Source organism: Heterodontus francisci, chromosome 20, assembly GCF_036365525.1.
Source record: "Heterodontus francisci isolate sHetFra1 chromosome 20, sHetFra1.hap1, whole genome shotgun sequence".
Lineage (NCBI taxonomy): Eukaryota > Metazoa > Chordata > Chondrichthyes > Heterodontiformes > Heterodontidae > Heterodontus > Heterodontus francisci.
Window position 1 is genome coordinate 32,510,466 of NC_090390.1, and position 20,714 is coordinate 32,531,179.

Sequence of the window (20,714 nt, forward strand, 5' to 3'; positions counted from 1 at the left end):
AATATGTCAGTACCTTGCATGACACTAAATAAACAATTAGCTGTCTTTTTTGCATTTCTTCAGATTTTTTATCTTGGTTAGCTGTTATTTGCTGGCCCATACTGAAGTGATGAAGTAGCAATACTGGTGAAAATAACTGTTGTACTTTACTGAAGGGCAAATTAAAAAGCTCATGGCAGCAGAATCTTATCCAAGATTAGTGCTTAATATTGAGCTCTGGTTAATTGCCATTAGTAATGGTTCATATTTCAACTGATTCCTAGTTCCCGCAGAGCAGACATCAGTCAGGGGTTGACTGCAAACTTGACAGATAGTAATGAGATGATAGGTGTTCTGTGACATTTCACACTGTGTTCAGTTGGATTGTTTCTGTACAGGAAACAACTAATTGTATCTGTAACTCTTCTGATTTCTGATTACATTAATATGCTGCTTTACTCTTAACTTTTGCTTTTGAGAGCTAGTAGCAGATGGATCCACAAAATGTTGCAAAGAAGCTCCTAACAATTTAATTTTGCTCCAGTGGCTGGATCTTTTGGCTATTCATAAGTTCTCAACTGGACCCAAGAGTCTCTTTGTTGAGGAGGCTTCTAACACATTCCACAAATAACATTGGACATGATCTTTCCCATAATTAAAAATGAATTATGCTGCTCTCAATATAATTTTGATACTGAATTTCTTGCCTGTTCTGGCCTACTTTGTCCTAGATGAGTGCTAAACAGATTTATAGAGTTGACTTCTCCGGGGATTGTTCATTGCCGTTAATGATGTATAATGGGATCCATTACAAGTTGGCCTTCCCTCTTGCCTACATTAGTCATTTACTGGCTTTATTTAATTGTCACTTTCTGTTCTTCCTCACAAGCGGATTGATGAAATCTCTGTGCTGATATTTAACCTCAATATTTGCTGTGGTTCTGAGACTATTGGGAATTGAGGACAAATTATTGACCTGGTTAGGAAATTAGTTGAGTGGCAGAAGACAGAGTAGGGATAATGGGTGGGTATTATAATTGGCAGGATATGACCAGTGGCAACCCAAAGGGATCTGTGTTGGTGCCTCAACTACTCACTGTATTTATTAACAGCTTAACTAATGGGATAGAGAGTTGCATATTCGAGTTTGCCAGTGACACAAAGATAGGCAGCATTGTAAGCAGTGTAGATCGAAGTATAAAATTATAAAGAGATATTAATAGATTAAATGGGCAAAACTGTGACAAATAGATTTCAGTGTAGGGAAGTATGAGGTCTTTCATTTTGGACCTAAAAAGGAGAGATCAGAATACTTTCTAAATGATGAAAAGTGAGAAACAGTGAGATCCAAAGAAACTTGGGGGTCCAGGTACATAGATCATTTAAATGTCATGGACAGGTATGGAAAATCATCAAAAAGGCTCAGGAATGCTGGCCTTGGTTGCAAAGCCCTGGTTAAACCACACCTGTAATACTGTGTTCAGTTTGGAACACCACACCTTTGGAAGGATATATTGGCATTGGAGGGAGTACAAAGTAGATTTACTGGAATGATACCTGGACTCCAAGGGTTAAATTACAAGGAGAGATTACACAAACATGGGTTGTTTCCCCTTGAATTTAGAAGATTAAGGGGTGATTTGATCAAAGTTTTCAAGATATTAAGATGAACTGGTGGGGGAGATAGAAGCGATTTCCTCTAGTTAGGAGTCTAGGACTTGGGAACATAGCCTAAAAATTGGAGCCAGACCTTTTAGGAGTGAAATTAGGAAACACTTTAACACAAAAAGTGATAATAGTTTGGAACTGTCTTCTGCAAACAACAATTGATGCTGAGCCAATTGTTAAATTAACTTTTAGACTGATAGGTTTCTGTTAAACAAAGGTATTAAGAGATATGGGACAAGGTGGGTATATGGAATTAGGTCACAGATCAGCTATGATCTCATTGAATGGTGGAACATGCTTGAGGGGCTAAATGGCCTACTCCTGTTCCTATGGTTGTAAGTCGTGGATCAATCAGGTACTCCGGGCAACTCCACATGGGGAGGAGTTTGATTGATGTGTATCTTCAAGTAATCCCTGCCCTTGAGTGTATATGGAGTGTTAACCCTATTCTCAGCCTTGTGACTCATTTGATTTCTTTTTAGATTCATTCCATTCACTGTGGTGGCTGCTACATCACGTGAAGTTTTTTTCTAATTGCTAATGGTCAAATTCAAACATGTTATATGATATTCTATCCTCCTCCGCCCCCAAATTTTCCTGTTGCCATTTCTCAGCCTGTTAGCGCTTCAGTTGCTGTATGGTTTGCTGCATAGTTTCTTCAATGTAGGTGTGTCCCAATCTAATGTTTAAGCAACTTCACTCTTGTAACCTTAATGTAGGTGTGTCCCAATCCAATGTTTAAGCAACTTCACTCTTGTAACCTTAATGTTGGTGTGTCCCAATCCAATGTTTAAGCAACTTCACTTGAGAGCATGGCTACCCGACCTGAACACGATGGACCCGATGACGTGTTGGGTTCGGGTTGGGCCGCTCTTCTGCGTCCGGCATTCGGACTCAGTTTGGGTCGGGTCGGGCCGGGTCAAACACAGTGACAGCCAGGACGTCAAGGCGGGAAACACTCCGCACTCTTCTGCAGTGAGTGATTCCATGCAAGATGGAGCACAACCTCTTCAATAAAGTTGATTATATTCCGGCGGTCGGGTTGGATCGGGTCGGGCGCGGGATAAAATGAAAGGACTCTGGCCGGGTGTGGTTCTGTCGGGCTCGGGCCAGGTTTCATTTGCAGACCCGAACCGGCCTTTACTTCGCTCTTGTAACCTTCAAAAATCTCCAGCCTCATGTTAGTGACTTCAGTCTCTCTCTCTATTCACAGGCCATTTCATTCCCATTAGAGCCACCAACAGTATCCTCCGTATTGGTGTTTGAAAAATAGTGACTATTCTGTTACACCATGGAGTTAAGAAATTTAGCATGTCATTGGTTTGCTACTTAATTGAGCAATACTGTGGCATTATGTCACCAGATGATTAATCACCAAAGCTCAATAAATATCTGTTCCAGAGTGCTGTTTTGTTCCACTGTTGTTTGAATTTGCATTGGGGGTGGACCAATTTTTTGGCTTCTGACCACTCCAGTACTCCGTAACTAACTGGTGTGGTTAACAGTTTATTGCTTTCCTCAGTGGCAGACCAGCAGAAGCTACATTTGGAAATCAATCGGTGAGATAGATGCTTTCCCCTTATTTACTAACGGGTCCTACATAGAAGGTACAACATGGAAACAGCCCGTGCAGCCCAACCAGTCCACGTTGGTGTTTACCCTCCTCGTGAGCAAATACTTCAAGTCAGATTCTTGCTGTTTCTCAAGGTTTCTAAACTGGAACAGTAACGGGCTCTGATACAAATGATAGCTGTAATGCAACGAGGCAGACCCAAATAAGTCGAGATAAGATTTGACGAGGTCAGAGCTTGATTAGCTATTCAGTAAAAAATATTGCTCTGAGTGTCAGTATTTGTTTCTAAGATTAATCAGTTTTGCTGTTACGGCAATAGGTGAATTACTTGTGTCAAGAGGATATCAGGTTATATCTGAGCCTTTTGGAGTACTACAAAGGTAGGATGAATCTGAATATTGAGTAAATGTTTAAGAATTGTAGATGTAGTTGCTTGCCATTCTGGGCACCAAAAGGTCAGTGTATATTTCTAGAAAAAAATATCTATTTTTCTCGATTAGTAGATGCTCTCTGGTTAAAAAGATAAATTTGTCTCTTAAATTCCTTAATCTTTATGTTTTGCTTCCTTTCCTGAGGCTATTGTTTATTTTTAAAGATTGTAACTGGATTCTATTTACTGTGTTATCTTCCCTTTTTCAGATAAACAGATTTGGATTTTTTCAATCCTGTGACAGCATCTTGGCCACATTCAGGTTGGGAGCTTTTGAGTTTTGCATCAACTATATTTGTAACTTAAGTCAACACATCTGTTAATTTTATCCAATTATGTGAAAGTTAACTTTCTACATAACTCTGCTTGTGGTTGCTGTCAATAACTTATTATGTGGTATTCGAGTACTCACCCAAAAGTACAATGTCTGCTATGTGTTGCGATTATTTTCCCTTTTATTTGACAATTTGCAGATGAGTCCGCTTAAAATCCCATTTGGCATTGTTATACACATTTTGGTGTTTACTGCTGTTAGTTTTCACATAGGTTTATCAAGTGATACTGGGATTCAAGCTATTTGCAGCTGGTAGATAATCATTCCTTTTTTTTCAGAGCTAGTTTACATTTGCAGGTATTTTGTACAGCGCATTTAGTAAGTGAAAAATCAGCATTATTTTGAGATTTGTGTTCTGCAATTACATGTTTGCGTGTCAGCTTTCAACAGGTTGCCTTTGATTCTGCAGTTGTAACCCATTGATTAATCCTGCAGTATTAGTAATTTTAATGTGTTGTTTTGGTCTTGGTTTTCCCTAAAGAAATCTCAAAGCTCATTCAGTTGTGGTCTGGTGTTTTATTTTTAGAATTAGAATTAGAACATTACAGCGCAGTACAGGCCCTTCGGCCCTCGATGTTGCGCCGACCTGTGAAACCATCTGACCTACACTATTCCATTTTCATCCATATGTCTATCCAATGACCACTTAAATGCCCTTAAAGTTGGCGAGTCTACTACTGCTGCAGGCAGGGCGTTCCACGCCCCTGCTACTCTCTGAGTAAAGAAACTACCTCTGACATCCGTCCTATATCTATCACCCCTCAACTTAAAGCTATGTCCCCTCGTGTTTGCCATCACCATCCGAGGAAAAAGATTCTCACTATCCACCCTATCTAACCCTCTGATTATCTTATATGTCTCTATTAAGTCACCTCTCCTCCTCCTTCTCTCCAATGAAAACAACCTCAAGTCCCTCAGCCTTTCCTCGTAAGACCTTCCCTCCATACCAGGCAACATCCTAGTAAATCTCCTCTGCACCCTTTCCATAGCTTCCACATCCTTCCTATAATGCGGTGACCAGAACTGCATGCAATACTCCAGGTGCGGTCTCACCAGAGTTTTGTACAGCTGCAGCATGACCTCGTGGCTCCGAAACTCAATCCCCCTACTAATAAAAGCTAACACACCATATGCCTTCTTAACAGCCCTATTAACCTGGGTAGCAACCTTCAGGGATTTATGCACCTGGACACCAAGATCTCTCTGTTCATCTACACTACCAAGAATCTTCCCATTAGCCCAGTACTCTGCATTCCTGTTTTAGTTCCTTAAATCGGAAAAGTAAGTGTTGCCCATTATCATAGTCATACAGCACAGAGTTTGTTGGTGCTTTCACAAGTAACAATCCATTTTGTCTATATTTCATGTAGATTGAAGATGAGCCTCCTGCTTTTTGCTCTGCTATTCTTAATGCAAGATGGGAGCATATGTAAAAATGTTCCGCTGAACCATCGATTAAAGGTGGATCCTGAAGCTTATATGAACATTGTAAGTGAGAAATTTGTCATCTAAAATAGCAATAATATGGCTCAGTACTAAAATTTTTTTTTTTGGTTTCAGTACTTGTTTTTACTTCATGTAGGCATTAAGAAATCGTTGTTTTGAACCTTTCTGAAAGTATTTGAAAAGTCATATGTTGTGTCCGAGAGATGCAGTTTGTGCATTGTAAGATATAATTGTTTCCTCCAGTTTTCTCCTTTATCTTCCACTTACTTTCTTGAGAGAAGAGGATTCGATTGGAGCTAAGTAGGTTTTAATAGAAGTTGTTCACAATATAAAGAATGGGGTGAATAGAGAGAGATAATTTCCTCTGATTGCAGAATCCCTAATCAGCGCCATCAAATTAAAATTGTTATTAAGGGAGCGAGGTTAGGAGAAATGTCCTTTATACAGGGAGCATGCGTGCTTTGCCACAATTGAGGTAGAAGCCATTTGATAAATATTTGAAATGGAGGAAGATGCTGGACTAAGAGAGAGAGCAGAGTATTAGGACTAGTTTTGGACTGCCCAACCAAAGAACTGCCACAGACACAACGGGCCAAATAGCAGCCTTCTATGCTACAAATGTCAATATTTCAGTGGCTTTCTAGTCAACAGTCCATTCCACTCTGGGGGCAGGGGTAGTGGCAGGTGGGGGGGCATCACAGTTGAGATCATCTTGTCCTCCTGGCATGTACACTTTCAGCAGGGTTTACTGAATAGTGATCAGAATAGGGAATCCTAGCTAAGTTTTGCCTTCCATCACCCAGGGGACCTTGGACCAGCTATCGCAACAGACTGCGGAATCCACTAAGCAGTGCTCATAGAATTATATCATGTTCCCATTTATTTTAATTTCTCCAAAGATGATTTAGAGAGAATATAAGAACATAAATCAGAGCAGAGTAGATTATATAGTCCCTTGAGCCTGCTCTGCATTTCAGTGCAATCATGGCTGATCTTCTCCCTCAACTCCACAAGAGGTGAGATTTCACGCCAAACTGTAGATTTGTAGCACGGCAGCCTATGGCTGTGATCATTTCAAATATCTTTGTACGTAGAAATGATTTGAAAATTGAGCTGAGTGTAGAGACCATATGATCAATATACTAGTCCATGTTTTGTAAAATTTTTTTATTTGTTTGTGGGATGTGGGCATCACTGGCTAGGCCAGCATTTATTGCCATTCCCTTAAACTGAGTGGCTTGCTAGGCCATTTCGGAGTCAACCACATTGCTGTGGGTCTGGAGTCACATGTAGGCGAGAGCACCAGCTGGCCCTTTGGATTATTAGTCCAGTGACCTTTTTTTCATTCATTCATGGGATGTGGGAGTTGCTGGCTAGGCCAGCATTTATTGCCCATCCCTAATTGCCCTTGAGAAGGTTGTCGTGAGCTGCCTTCTTGAACAGCTGCAGTCCATGTGGGGTGGGTATACCCACAGTGCTGTTTGGAAGGGAGTTCCAGGATTTTGACCCAGCGAAATTGAAGGAATGGTGATATAGTTCCAAGTCAGGATGGTGTGTGCCTTGGAGAGGAACTTGCAGGTTGTGGTATTACCATGCATCTGCTGCTCTTGTCCTTCTAGGTGGTAGAGGTCGTGGGTTTGGAAGGTGCTATCAAGGGAGTCTTGGTTCGGTGCTGCAGTGCATCTTGTAGATGGTACACACTGCTGCCACTGTGCATCGGTGGTGGAGGGAGTGAATGTTTGGGAATGGGGTGCCAATCAAGCAGGCTGCTTTGTCCTGGATGGTGTTGAGGTTCTTGAGTGTTGTTAGAGCTGCATCCATCCAGGCAACTGGAGAGTATTCTATCACACTCCTGACTTGTGCCTTGTAGATGGTGGACATGCTCTGGGGAGTCAGGAGGTGAGTTACTCACCACAGGTTTCCTAGCCTCTGACCTGCTCTTTTAGCGACGGTATTTATATGGCTACTCCAGTTCAGTTTCTGGTCAATGGTAAACCCCCCCCAGGATGTTGATAGTGGGGGATTCAGCAATGGTAGTGCCATTCAATGTCAAGGGGAGATGGTTAGATTCTCTCTTGTTGGCGATGGTCATTGCCTGGCATTTGTGCGGTGCAAATGTTACTTGTCACTTATCAACCCAAGCCTGGATATTGTCCAGGTCTTGCTGCATTTCTACACGGACTGCTTTAGTATCTGAGGAGTCGTGAATGGTGCTGAACATTGTGCAATCATCAGCAAACATCCCCACTTCTGACCTTATAATTGAAGGAAGGTCATTGATGAAGCAGCTGAAGATGGTTGTGCCTAGGACACTACCCTGAGGAACTCCTGCAGTGATGTCCTGGAGCTGAGATGATTGACCTCCAACAACCACAACCATCTTCCTTTGCGCTTGGTCTGACTCCAACCAGCAGAGAGTTTTCCCCCCGATTCCCATTGACCTCAGTTTTGCTAGGGCTGCTTGATGCCATATGCGGTCAAATGCTGCCTTGATATCAATGGCAGTCAGACTCACCTCGCCTCTTGAGTTCAGCTGTTTTGTCCATGTTTGAACCAAGCCTGTAATGAGGTTAGGAGCTGAGTGGCCCTGGCGGAACCCAAACTGAGCATCAGTGAGCAGGCTGTTGCTAAGTAAGTGCCACTTGATAGCACTGTCGATGACACCTTCCACCACTTTACTGATGATTGAGAGTAGACTGATGGGGCGGTAATTGACTGGATTGGACTTGTCCTGCTTTTTGTGTACACGATATACCTGGGAAATTTTCCACGTTGCCAGATAGATGCCAGTATTGTAGCTGTACCGAAACAGTTTGGTTAGGGGCGCGGCAAGTTCGGGAGCACAGTTCTTCAGTCCTGTTGCCAGGATGTTGTCAGGGCCCATAGCCTTTGCAGTATCTAGTGCCTTCAGTTGTTGCTTGATATCACGTGGAGTAAATCGGATTGGATGAAGACTGGCATCTGTGATGCTGGGGACTTCAGGAGGAGGCAGAGATGGATCATTCACTCGGCACTTTTGGCTGAAGATTGTTGCAAATGCTTCAGCCTTATTTTTTGCACTGATGTGTTGGGCTGCCCCATCATTGAGGTTGGGGATATTTGTGGAGCCACCTCCTCCAGTTAGTTGTTTAATTGTCCACCACCATTCACGACTGGATGTGCATGACTGCGGAGCTTAGATCTGATCTGTTGGTTATGGGATCGCTTAGCTCTGTCTATCGCATGCTGCTTAGGCAGTTTGGCACTCAAGTAGTCCTCTATTATAGCTTCACTAGGTTGACACCTCATTTTGAGGTATGCCTGATGCTGCTCCTGGCATACCCTCCTGCACTCTTCTTTGAACCAGGGTTGATCCCCCAGCTTGATGGTAATGGTAGAGTGGGGGATATGCTGGGCCATGAGGTTACAGATTGTGGTTGAGTACAATTCTGCTGCTAATGGTCCACAGAGCTTCATGGATGCCCAGTTTTGCATCTCTAGATCTGTTTGAAATCTATCCCATTTAGCACAGTTGTAGTGCCACGCAACATGATGGAGGGTATCCTCAATGTGAAGACGGGACTTTGTCTCCACAAGGACTGTGTGGTGGTTACTCCTGCCAATACTGTCATGGACAGATGCACCTGCGGCAGGTTGATTGGTGAGGATGAGGTCAAGTATATTTTTCCCTCTTGTTGGTTTCCTCACCACCTGCCGCAGACCCAGTCTAGTAGCCGTGTCCTTTAGGACTCGGCCAGCTCAGTCAGTCGTGGTGATGGACATTGAGGTCCTCCACCCAGAGTACATTCTATGCCCTTGCCACCCTCAGTGCTTCCTCCAAGTGCTGTTGAACATCGAGGAGTACTGATTCATCAGCTGAGGGAGGGCGGTAGGTGGTAATCAGTAGGAGGTTTCCTTGCCCTTGTTTCGCCTGATGCCATGAGACTTCATGGGGTCTGGAGTCGATGTTCATGACTCCCAAGGCAACTCCCTCCCAACTGTATACCATTATGCCGCCACCTCTGCTGGGTCTGTCCTGCCAGTGGGGTGGTGGTGGTGGTGTCGGGGACATTGTCTGAGTTCCATGAGTATGACTATGTCAGGCTGTTGCTTGACTAGTCTGTGGGATAGCTCTCTGAACTTTGGCACAAATCCCTAGATGTTAGTGAGGAGACTTTGCAGGGTCGACAGGATTGTTTGCCATAGTCGTTTCCAGTGCCTGTCGACTTCCTTCCCTAAAGGACATTAGTGAACCAGATTAGTTCTGGTTATCGTTAGACTAGCTTTTTAATTCCAGATATATTAATTGAATTCAAATTCCACCGTCTGCCATGGTGGGATTTGAACCCATGTCGCCTGGACAATACTCTGGGTCACTAATCCAGTGTCAATACCACTACGCCACTGCCTCCCCTGTCCTATTAAATTTTTATAGCTACCTTAAGAAATGTACATTTTTTTTTTGTGTGTGCTTCGGCTGTATTTTGTTGTTGAGGTGGAATGTCGGTGCTGGCAATTCCATTTCTGCCACCTTATGTTGACAACATAGTGCATTATTTTGTCATTGAGTGCACATAACAAAATTCACAGTCATTCTTCTCTCTTCTGTGCCTAGTGACATATGAGACAACCCATTTGTTTCACTGCTTTTACATCCAGTAAGCTTCAGCAAAGGATCTGGGAGTAAGCCAAAACTTTGTCCTGAACAGGGAGGGGGAAAGAGATAGATGGTATGAGAATTCTGTTCACTATATAGTGATGGGTAATGCTGTAAAATTGAAAGATTGAGTTGTGTCTAACCAATGTATTAATATTTCCCAGGGCAAGTGGTCTTTGAATATGCTGAATATCAAAAATTGATGATTGCTTTTGCAAAAATACCTGACTCTGTTCTCAAACCCTTACTGTGGAATTTCAGAAATAGCTTGCTGTAGCTTGGAAAAGAATTTGCATTTATATAGCACCTTTAACATTCTCAGGAGATTCTAAAATACGCCAAAACCAATGAAATACTTCGGAAATTTAGTCACTGTTGTAAAGTAGGGATGCGTGGCAGACAATTTGTGCCCAGCAAGCACCCACAAACAGCAATGTGATAAATGACCTCAAAGTCTGTTTTTGCTGATGGTTGAAAGCTAAATATTGGCGACGACACCAGGAGAGCCCTGCTGCCCTTCTTTTGAGTAGCAGGATGGGAACTTCTATTTGTCTACTTGAGGGAGGGCAAAAGGGACCTTGGATTAATACCTCATCCAAAAGACAGTACCTAAGTCAGTGCAGCACTCCCTCAGTACTGCACTGGCATGTCAGCCTAGATTATGTGCTCAAATCTTCAATGATGCTTGAGCTCAGGAACTGGCTCAGAGGAGTGAGTGCTATCACAGAGCCAAGGGTGACACCTGAACCTGTGTTTGGAGTGTGGCTGCTCCCTGACCTGTCTTGCACAATTCCCAGTCTTAGCTCCTCACTACTGCTCTCATCTTGAATATATACAGTCTTACTTTTAGATCTGTATACCTAAATTGCTAGTGTCTACTCCTGAACTGTAATTCACTGTTTGTCTATCCTTTTTTTTTTCCTGCTCGTTCTTGCACTCCCATTGCCTCTATCAGCGTTCTATTTTAATTTTAACTGCAAAGCACCAAGACTTAAGTGGGTAGCTGAAGCTTGGGCATTTCAGGCTGAAGCAAAGAGCACGGGTTCATTTGTATTATAGGAGATGGTGGATGTAGATCTGATTATTTGTTTCCAATTCGACATGGAAATTTCACTCGAAACAAAAATGTTGAGATTTTCTTCATTTTTATATTGACTGCCTTCTCTATCTCTGCAGGTGATTGGCTCAAAAGGAGCCAATCAAGAACCATTTAAACACTGAATTCAGCGTGCAATGTGTGCATCTATTGGAAGCAATCTTTTCCAATTCCTTTCAGTCACTAGGTTGATTCACATTTAATCTATCTCGTTTAATTTTATCATTGCTGTGTGTTGCTAACTACAGCCACATCTATTATTTTATTCTATTTTGCCTGAGTTATTTCTGGTTATTTGTTTTTGCCTTTTAAAGCAGAACCTCCCTCACCAGCACGCCACCCCACCCCTATCCTGGGCCCTGTGTTGGTCTTTTTTTTAATGTCCCAGAGGGAAATGGACACTACTCATCTGTGGTCTTTATTTAAACTTGGTCTGGAGTTTTCCAGTATCGGCTTGCAATTTCTATTAGTGTACATAAACTGTATGTTTACTGACACCGCTCATATCCTCAGCCCCAGATATGCCCTAGGCTTCAAACTTTGCTCCTGGTTATCATGTCAGTAAGTGGGTGAGAGAGAAATGTTTTCTAATCCCTCTCTTTTTAACATATATAGCATATTTACTCTATTTATATTGTACTATGTTATGCAGAACCTGCCCAGCTGCTGTGGTTGACCTTAACTCCCATCCTCACTGTAAGGAATGGCTTTGCTTCTGTTCAGAATTCCAGGGGTACCTGCACTCACTCCAAGCATAGGTTCTGAGGAAGCTTTTGAAGATGAGAGGGTTGGGAAGTGAATTCCAGAGTACAGAGGCGTGGAGGAGGGAGGATGAACCCTTGGGAGAGAAGAGTGGAGAATTTATGCTGGGAAATAGGGCTGGCAAAGTAATGTGAAGGCGGCCTCTTGTGCATCTCCTGATTTTATCATTGCACTATTGGCTGCCATGCCTTCAGCTGCCTAGGTCCTACGCTCTAGAATTGCCTCCTCAAACCTCTCTGTCTCTCTCCATCTCTCCTGCTGCTTAAAATTTACATCTTTGATTCAGCTTTTGTTCACCTCTATGTGGCTTGATAAAAACATTTGCTTGATAAAGCTCCTGTGACGCATTTAGGTATGTTTTACTATGCTAAAGACACTATATAAATGCAAGTTGTTGTATAGAAGGATTTGAAAAAAGGACAAGGATTATAACACTCATGTACTGAGGGGCAAAAAGCAATAGAGGCCAGTGGCAGCCAGAGTGATGCTTGTGTGATGCAGGATATGAGTCATTAGATGCTAGAAAAGTTGAATTTGGGATTTAGCTGGGGAGGCCAGGAGGAGACATTGAACCTTGAGATGACAGAAGAGCTGCCTCAGGATTTCAGTGCTGAAGGGACAAATTGGGGGTAAAGGTAGATTTCAGGCAGTGGAAGTAAGGCATCTCGATAATGGCCTGGTCTTGGGTTTGAAGTTCACCTCAAGGTTGTACAGGACACTGTAGTTGCAGACCTGTGAGTTCAGTCTGATTGGAGAGAGAGATGGAATCAACACCTTAGGTGTAAAGTTTCTGACAGAAGCTATGTCACAATACAATATAGAGACACAGAAAGTATCTCTCTTAGCATATTGTGGTTCCATTTATTTCAGTGGGACAAGCTACTAACAACAAAAAAGTTTGCTCAAAATTAATGCATATTTAACAATTGGAACAATATTTGCTTCACAGACTCAAACTGCTACTAATGTCTTTCATTGATTTGTTACTAATGTCTTTCTGTTTAATTATTCTGAGTGTTCCAGATTTCTTGATGGTCTGACCCAGCCAGTGTCTTTTTGTTTTTACTTATTTAGGCTTTTTTCTAATCAAAAAGTGACTAATTGTGCTGTCTGCTTTCCCAGCCTCAGCTCATCTCCTACCATGGTTACCCAAGTGAAGAGTATGAGGTGGTGACAGCTGATGGATATATCCTCAGCATAAACAGAATTCCTCGTGGATTTAAAGAGACTAAAACAAAGCAAGGTAACTACAAAATGGCAATTTGGTGATTTCAGCAAGAAGGGTTTAAATATGAAAGATTGTGCTTACACATTTCTCAGCTCCAATTAGAAGCGCACACCCTAGATTATACTAATCTTTTGCTGAATGCAAGACTTGTGTTCATGAGATAACTGGTTTATTTACAAATGTTATGAGCTGCAAGTAATAGATATCAGAAAGAAATGGTAAACCACTTATCGAGGAAATAATGAAGTGTTTCATCTTCTCCCTCACTCTATTCCTCACCCCCAACTCTTGTAGAAGTAAATAAGCTAGCAAATGGTCTTCCAAAGGGATAGTCCAGATCCTGTTTCACGTTAAACAGTGACAGTAGGCCAATAGCATAGGTTCAATGAGCTATAGACAAATTTAGGACTGACACCAGGAAGCTGTTTACACAGTGTATGGAATGTAGTCTGTGAAATGGCCTTCTAGGAACAGTAATAAATGCATTTAAGAAAGTGCTGGAGGTTGTAATTGCAGGGTAGGGGGAACATGTGGACCGGGGCAGGGAGGGGGCCTGCAGGGGGAGGAGGCGTGGCAGATGGAAGTGCCATGTTGCTCTCTGGTTCCATAATTTAAATGCCTTATAATTTCTTAAGCGATAGTTGAAGCTGTAAAGCTACCAAGAAACTATCTATTAGCTCTGTAAAATCCTGAGTTTAATAAATTTGATGAACATTTACACAAAATTGCATGCTACTGATAATTTTCTACTCTGAGCTAATTGTTGGCCCAGCTTGGATATCTGGGATGCTGAGAGTAGGAGTATAAAAGTTCCACTTGTAAGAGAACTTTTTTCTTTAATTTGTTCATGGGGTGTACATCAAGGCCAGCATTTATTATCCATCCCTAATTGCCCTTGAGAAGGTGGTGGTGAAAAATGGGATAAGAGATGGTAAACTGAATGAAGGTGTAGCAAAAGGAGGCATTAAGAGAAAGGAAAAACTGTAACGTGCTAGATAAAGACATTTGGATATTATTTATTCCCCTTTTTGAAAAAATAGAGGACTGGATTTTGTGGAGGAGGAAGAGTTCCTGGTGCCGGGCTGGAAAAACAGTGGAGGTGGGGGGTGGGGGGAATCCCGCCTCAGCCTTTTCGCAACCCCCCCCCCCCGGAGCAATCCTCCAGTCCTTTTACATCTAAGTTTCACGAGCCAAGATCCCTGTCCCTTTAAAGATCTGGATCCTCCCTCCAAGAGCCCTCACCCCACCCTCTGATTTATTGGCAGCGTCACTGGGAGCAGTGGCCACTGCCGGTACTGCAGAGGCCTTGGACACAGGCCCAGCGCTGGAACCCTGGACCACAGGTAAGTGAGGGGAGGTTGCCGGGCCCAGTCTGGAAGATGGCGGCAGCGGGTTGGAGTCGGAGGCGGGGCTGGTGGCTTCTGCGCAGGAAGGCTGTTGTCTGTCTATCTTGCCCCCCGGGAAAATCACTTGGCGATGGGCCCTCCGCTCCGCCACCCATTGCGACTCTATGGGCCCCCAGCCTCAGGAGGGCCCATAAAATCCAGCCAAAATTGTGGACTGAAAGAAAGAACTTGCATTTATATATTTAATATAGTTCTTCACAGCCAACAAAGCACTCGCTGTTGGAATGCAGAGCAATGACACAGCCAAACTGCGCACAGTAAGATCTCACAAACAACAGTGAGATAAATGACCAGTTAACCTGTTTGGCAGGGTTGGTTGAGGAACAAATATTGGCTGGGGAAACTCTGCTATTCTATGAATAATGCTATGGGAGCTTTAATTCTACCAATGTAAGCAGAAGGGCCCTCAGTACAATATCTCATTGGAAAGGTTAAGGTCTGGAATGCTGCCTGAGAATGTGGTGGAGGCAAGTGCAATTGAAGCATTCAAAAGGGAACTAGACAGTTATATGAAAAGGAAGAATATGCAGGGTTACGGGGAGAAGGCGGGGAATGGAACTGAGGGAATTGCTCTTTCAGAGAGCCAGTGCGGACATGATGGGCCGAATGGCCTCCTTCTGCACTGTAACGGTTCTGTGATGATGTAGCCTTCCCTCGCTACTGTAGTGACGTGTCAGCCTAGATTATCTGGTGAAAGTTTTGGATTGGGCCTTGAACCCACAACCTTTTGATTCAGAGGTGAAAGTGTTACTACTGAGTGAGGACTGAATGGTTTTACTGTTCAGGTTCCTGTATGCCCCTCTTTTCACCACTCCTTCCCTGCCCCAAACCCAGTTCACCTGGCTAGTTAGTGCTGAGTGATGATGGATTTCCTTCTGTTTGGTGAGTAAAAGAACTTCTGTCCAGTCGATATCAAGATTGCAAAGGTTCAGAAATTGGTGCATTGATAATTTTCACGTAATTTCATTGTATTTAAAGTGCTGTGGGATATCCTGAGGATTGTGACAGAGCATATTGTCGATCAGATTTTTTGTGTTATTAAGATTCAACATCTGTATAATCTATGTAATTTTATAGATGTTAAATGTCAACAACAAACTCTGAGCTAAAAGATTGTTAAAGATTCTTGTTTATATTTTTATCAAACCTAACCCAGTTGAGGAATTAACACTGCCAAGGCACCAAACTGCAGATTAGCAAATTAAATTACTAAAGAACATTTAATCTCTTGTAGCCTCATGGGGTGAAGTATGATAAGGTGCCTGTACTAAATGTTAAATTATAATCCTGTTTGTCCCAATGTAACCAGTGTATCTCCAGCAATGACTTTCTGCTCTTACTCCTGTCTGGGTACCACCAGACTAGCCCATTGGTCTGTCCGTTTCATTATTTACTTGGGGTCCTTCTGTGATATTAACCAGTTTCTGTTTGTATGTTCGCTCAAGTCCACACAATACTACTTGTCCAACAAAGTTGTGGATAAGCCAGAATTTCTTCCAGTTGAACATTGGAAAGACCAAAACCACATTTTTCAGCTCTTAGCTATACCCTTGCCTTAACTCAGCTTTATCCCCTTCTGTTTGCAATTGTCTGTAAAGTCTCTGTACCCCAATATAATGAATTTACAAATTTACAAATCCTCCTTTGGCCCTGCTATACTCTGTCTCTGCATTGTCTCTGGCCCTACATCCCAGACTGTGCCTTTTGATCCTCCAGCTCTGGCCTCCTGTGCATTTCCCTTTCCCTCTGTCTACTATTTGTGGCAGATCCTTCTGCCAGTTGTCTGAAATTAATGTCCTTTGCTCCACCCCCTCCCCAGCTTGCTGCTTCTCTGCCACTTTTAAAAAGGCTGATTTAAAAAAAAACGCTTGTCCATTGTTACGGCCACATGGTGCGACATGGGTGGTTCCCACTGTTCAACTCCCCACCTGATTGCAGCAAATGTTCTGTTGTTGGAGTTTAACCCCTTAGTGTTTTATTTTTCAAATAAACACACGGCAACAGATTTTCTTACAGGTTTTACAAAAACGAAAATCAATTGTTTATTGATCTCGCGCTCTCTCGCACTCTCTCTCGGACTTCCGTTATGTGTGGCACAGTGCTTTTAGTAAAAGCAAAATGCTGCAGATGCTGGAAGTCTGAAATAAAAACACAATGCTGGAAATATTCAGGTCAGGCACATCTGTGGAGAGAGAAGCAGAGTTAATGTTTCAGGTCAATAGAACTGACAAAGGTTAGAAAAAAATTAAGTTTTAAGCAAGTGAAGGGGTGGGGAAGAGAACAAAAGAGGTGTGCGATAGGGCCGATGGCAAGAGAGATTAAGTGACAAAGGTGTCATGGGACAAAGGCAAAGCGAGTGTTAATGCTAGTGGTGAAAGACAATGCATTATCCCAGAGAGAGTGTTAATGGCAGAGTAATGAGCAACTCTGTCCAGAAGCACCTGTAAAACGGACACATGGGGCTGGATCTGTGGAGCCCTCGACATCGGGATTGGTGGCGGGGGTGGGAGGGGCATGAAGATTGCCCTGGATGAGGCCCACCACGGACCTGGATGCTGGCAGGGCCTGACCTGAAATTGCCGGTGCAGCGAGGCCTCATGGTGGCCCCTGCCATTTAAATAAATAAACTTACCTTAATAAATGAGTCTCTAGCTGCGATCTTCACCCCGGCAGCCGGCACTGAATCATAGAAAGTTTAAGGCACAGAAAGAGGCCACTTGCCCATCGTGTCTGTGCCGGCTGAAATTATATTCCCACCTTCCAGCATTTAGTTCATAGCCCTGCAGCTTATGGCACTTGAGGTATATATCTAGACTCCTTTTGAATGAGTTCAGGGTCTGTGCCTCAACTACCCTTTCAGGCAGTGAGTTCAAGACCATCACCAGCCTCTGGGTGAAAAAGTTTTTCCTCATCTCCCCTCTGATTTTTCTACCAATCATTTTAAATCTATGCCCCCTCATCACTGACCTCTCTGCTAAGGTGAATAGACCCTTCCCCTCCACTCTATCCAGGCCCCTCAAAATTTTGTACGTTTCAATCAGATCTCCCCTTGGCCTTCTCTGTTCCAAGGAGAACAACCCCAGCCTATCCAATCTTTCCTCATAGCTGCATTTTTTCCAGTCCTGGCAACATCCTCATAAATTTCCTCCATACCATCTCTACTGCAATTACATCCTTTCTGTAACGAGGTGACCAGAACTGCACACAATACTCAAGTTGTGGCCTAACCAATGAGTTATGCAGTTCTGGCATAACCTCCCTGCTTTTGTATTCTATACCTCGGCTAATAAGGGAAAGAATTCCATATGCCTTCTGAAACACCGTATCGACCTGTCCTGCTACCTTCAGGGATCTGTGGACATTCACTCCAAGGTCCCTTACTTCCTCTACGCTTCTAAGTATTTTCCCATTAATAATGTATTCCTTTGCAATGTTTGACCTCCCCAGAAGCATCATCTCACACTTCTCCAAGTTGAATTCCATTTGCCACTTTTCTGTCCATCTGACCAGACCATCAATATCTTCCTGCAGCCTACAGCTATCTTCTTCGCTATCTACCACAGGCCAATCTTTGTGTCATCCGCAAATGGCTTGATCATGCTCCCCTACATTTATGTCTAAGTTGTTAATATACACCACAAAAATCAGGGGACCCAGTACTGAGCCGTGTGGAACGCCACTGGAAACAGCCAACCAGTCGCTCAAACAGCTGTCAAAAACTACCCTTTGTTTCCTGCTACTGAGCCAGTTTTAGTTTTTAGTTTTAGTTTTAGAGATACAGCACTGAAACAGGCCCTTCGGCCCACCGAGTCTGTGCCGACCATCAACCACCCATCTATACTAATCCCATATTCCTACCACATCCCCACCTGTCCCTATATTTCCCTACCACCTACCTATACTAGGGGCAATTTATAATGGCCAATTTACCTAACAACCTGCAAGTCTTTGGCATGTGGGAGGAAACCGGAGCACCCGGAGGAAACCCACGCAGACACAGGGAGAACTTGCAAACTCCACACAGGCAGTACCCAGAATTGAACCCGGGTCGCTGGAGCTGTGAGGCTGCGGTGCTAACCACTGCGCCACTGTGCAGTTTTATATCCACCTTGCTCATTTCCCTGGATCCCATGGGATTTTGTTTTTTTAAACCAGTCTGCCATGTGGGACCTTGTCAAAAGCCTTGCTAAAATCTATGTAGACCACATCAATTGCGCTACCCTCCTCTATCTTCCCCGTTATTTCAAAAAATTCGATCAAATTGGTAAAACAAGATCTTCCCTTAACAAATCCTTGCTGACTGTCCTTGATTAACGTGCCTTTCTAAGTGACGGTTTATCCTGTCTCAGAATAGATTCCAATAATTTGCCCATTACTGAGGTTAGACTGACTGACCTGTAATTATTCGGTCTATCCTTTGCTCCCTTTTTAAACAGAGGTGCAATGTTAGTAATTCTCCAATCCTCCGGCACCACACCTGTATCCAGTGAGGACTGGAAAATGATGATCAGACTCTCTGCTATTTCCTCTCTTGCTTCTTTTAACAGCCCAGGATACATTTCATCTGGCCTTGGTGATTTATCAACTTTCAAGGATGCTAATCCCATTAATACTTCCTCTCTCCCTTTGATTATCACATCGAATACTTCACACTCCTCCTCCTTAAGTACAATATCTGCATCGTCCCCCTCTTTTGTGAAGACAGACCAGAAGTATTCATTAAGAACCATACCAACATCTTCCGCCCCTACATATAGGTTACCTTTTTGGTCTTTTATGGGCCCTACTCTTTCCTTTGTTATCCTCTTGCTCTTAATGTATTGATAAAACACCTTTGGGATCACCTTGTTTTGCTTGCCAATATTCTTTCATGCCCTTTCTTTGCTTTCCTAATTTCCTTTTTGATTTCGCCTCTCCACTTTCTATGCTCCTCTCGGCTTTCTGTCGTATCGAGTTTTCGGTCTCGGACATAAGCTTTCCTTTTCTGCCTTATCTTACCTTGTAGGCTCCTTGACATCCATGGAGCTCTAGATTTGGCCGCCTCACCTTTTTTCTTTGTGGGAACGTGTTTACCCTGAACCCCTTGAATCACCCCTTTGAATGCCTCCCACTGTTCGGAAACTGATTTACCTTCAAGGAGCTGTTTCCAGTCCCCTTTCGCTAAATCACTCCTCAGTTTAGTAAAATTGGCCTTGCCCCAATTGAGAACTCTAACTCCTGTTCTATCTCAGTCCTTTTCCATAATTATGTTGAAACTAACTGAATTATGGTCACTACCACCAAAATGCACTCCCACTGCCACTCCTTCCACCTGCCCATCTTCATTTTCTAAAACTCAGTCTAAAACTGCACCCTCTCTAGTTGGACTTGCCACATACTGGCTAAAAAAAGTTCTCCTGAATGCACCTCAAGAATTCTGTTCCCTCAATTCCATTCACATTAAAACTAGCCCAATTAATATTGGGGCAATTAAAATCCCCTACTATTATTGCCCTATTGTTCTTGTACTTCTCAGAGATTTGCCTACATATCTGCTTTTCTATCTTCCTCTGACTGGGGATCTATAGTACACCCCAGCAGTGTGATTGACCCTTTTTTGTTCCTTAACTCAATCCATATGGCCTCATTTAATGAATCTTGCAACATATCATCCCTCCTCACAGCTGTAATAGTTTCCTTGACCAAAATTGCCACTCCCCTTCCTTTCTTATTCCCTCCCTATCGCATCTGAAAACCCTGTAACCAGGAACGTTGAGCTGCCATTCCTGTCCTTCCTTAAGCCATGTTTCTGTAATAGCTATGTTATCATACTGCCACGTGTCTATCTGTGCCCTCAGCTCATCTGCTTTATTTGGTATACTCCTTGCATTGAAATAGAAACCCTTTAGCACTGCCAAACTTTTTCAATTTATTTTCTAACCCTTGTTTCCTCTGTCTTCCAGACTCGTCCATTAGTTTTTCACCTTCCATTTTCATTTCTGATTTTGTCCCAGCTGAGTCTACCCTCAGGTCCCCATCCCCCTGCCAAACTAGTTTAAACTCTCCCCAACAGCATTAGCAAAATGTCCCGCAAGGAACTCAGTCCTCGCTCTGTTCAGGTGCAGCCTGTACAGGTCCCATCTCCCCCAGAGCTGGTCCCAATGTCCCAGGAATCTG

At 43.1% G+C, this 20,714-nt stretch overlaps 1 protein-coding gene across 5 annotated transcripts in view; it reads left to right on the top strand.

Annotated features, from left to right (window-relative positions):
* lipf (lipase, gastric) overlaps window positions 1–20,714 on the top strand; it is a 95,934-nt gene that overhangs the window by 20,201 nt on the left and 55,019 nt on the right. For 3 of the 5 annotated variants that reach the window (XM_068052527.1, XM_068052528.1, XM_068052529.1), the window contains exons 2-4: window positions 3,860–3,912; window positions 5,355–5,472; window positions 13,047–13,167. In XM_068052527.1, coding sequence (XP_067908628.1) covers window positions 3,860–3,912; window positions 5,355–5,472; window positions 13,047–13,167 — 292 coding nt within the window. Of the gene's footprint in view, window positions 1–3,105; window positions 3,207–3,576; window positions 3,601–3,859; window positions 3,913–5,354; window positions 5,473–13,046; window positions 13,168–20,714 lie in introns of those variants that run through there. The other 2 variants (XM_068052530.1, XM_068052531.1) reach the window with 2 other exon arrangements.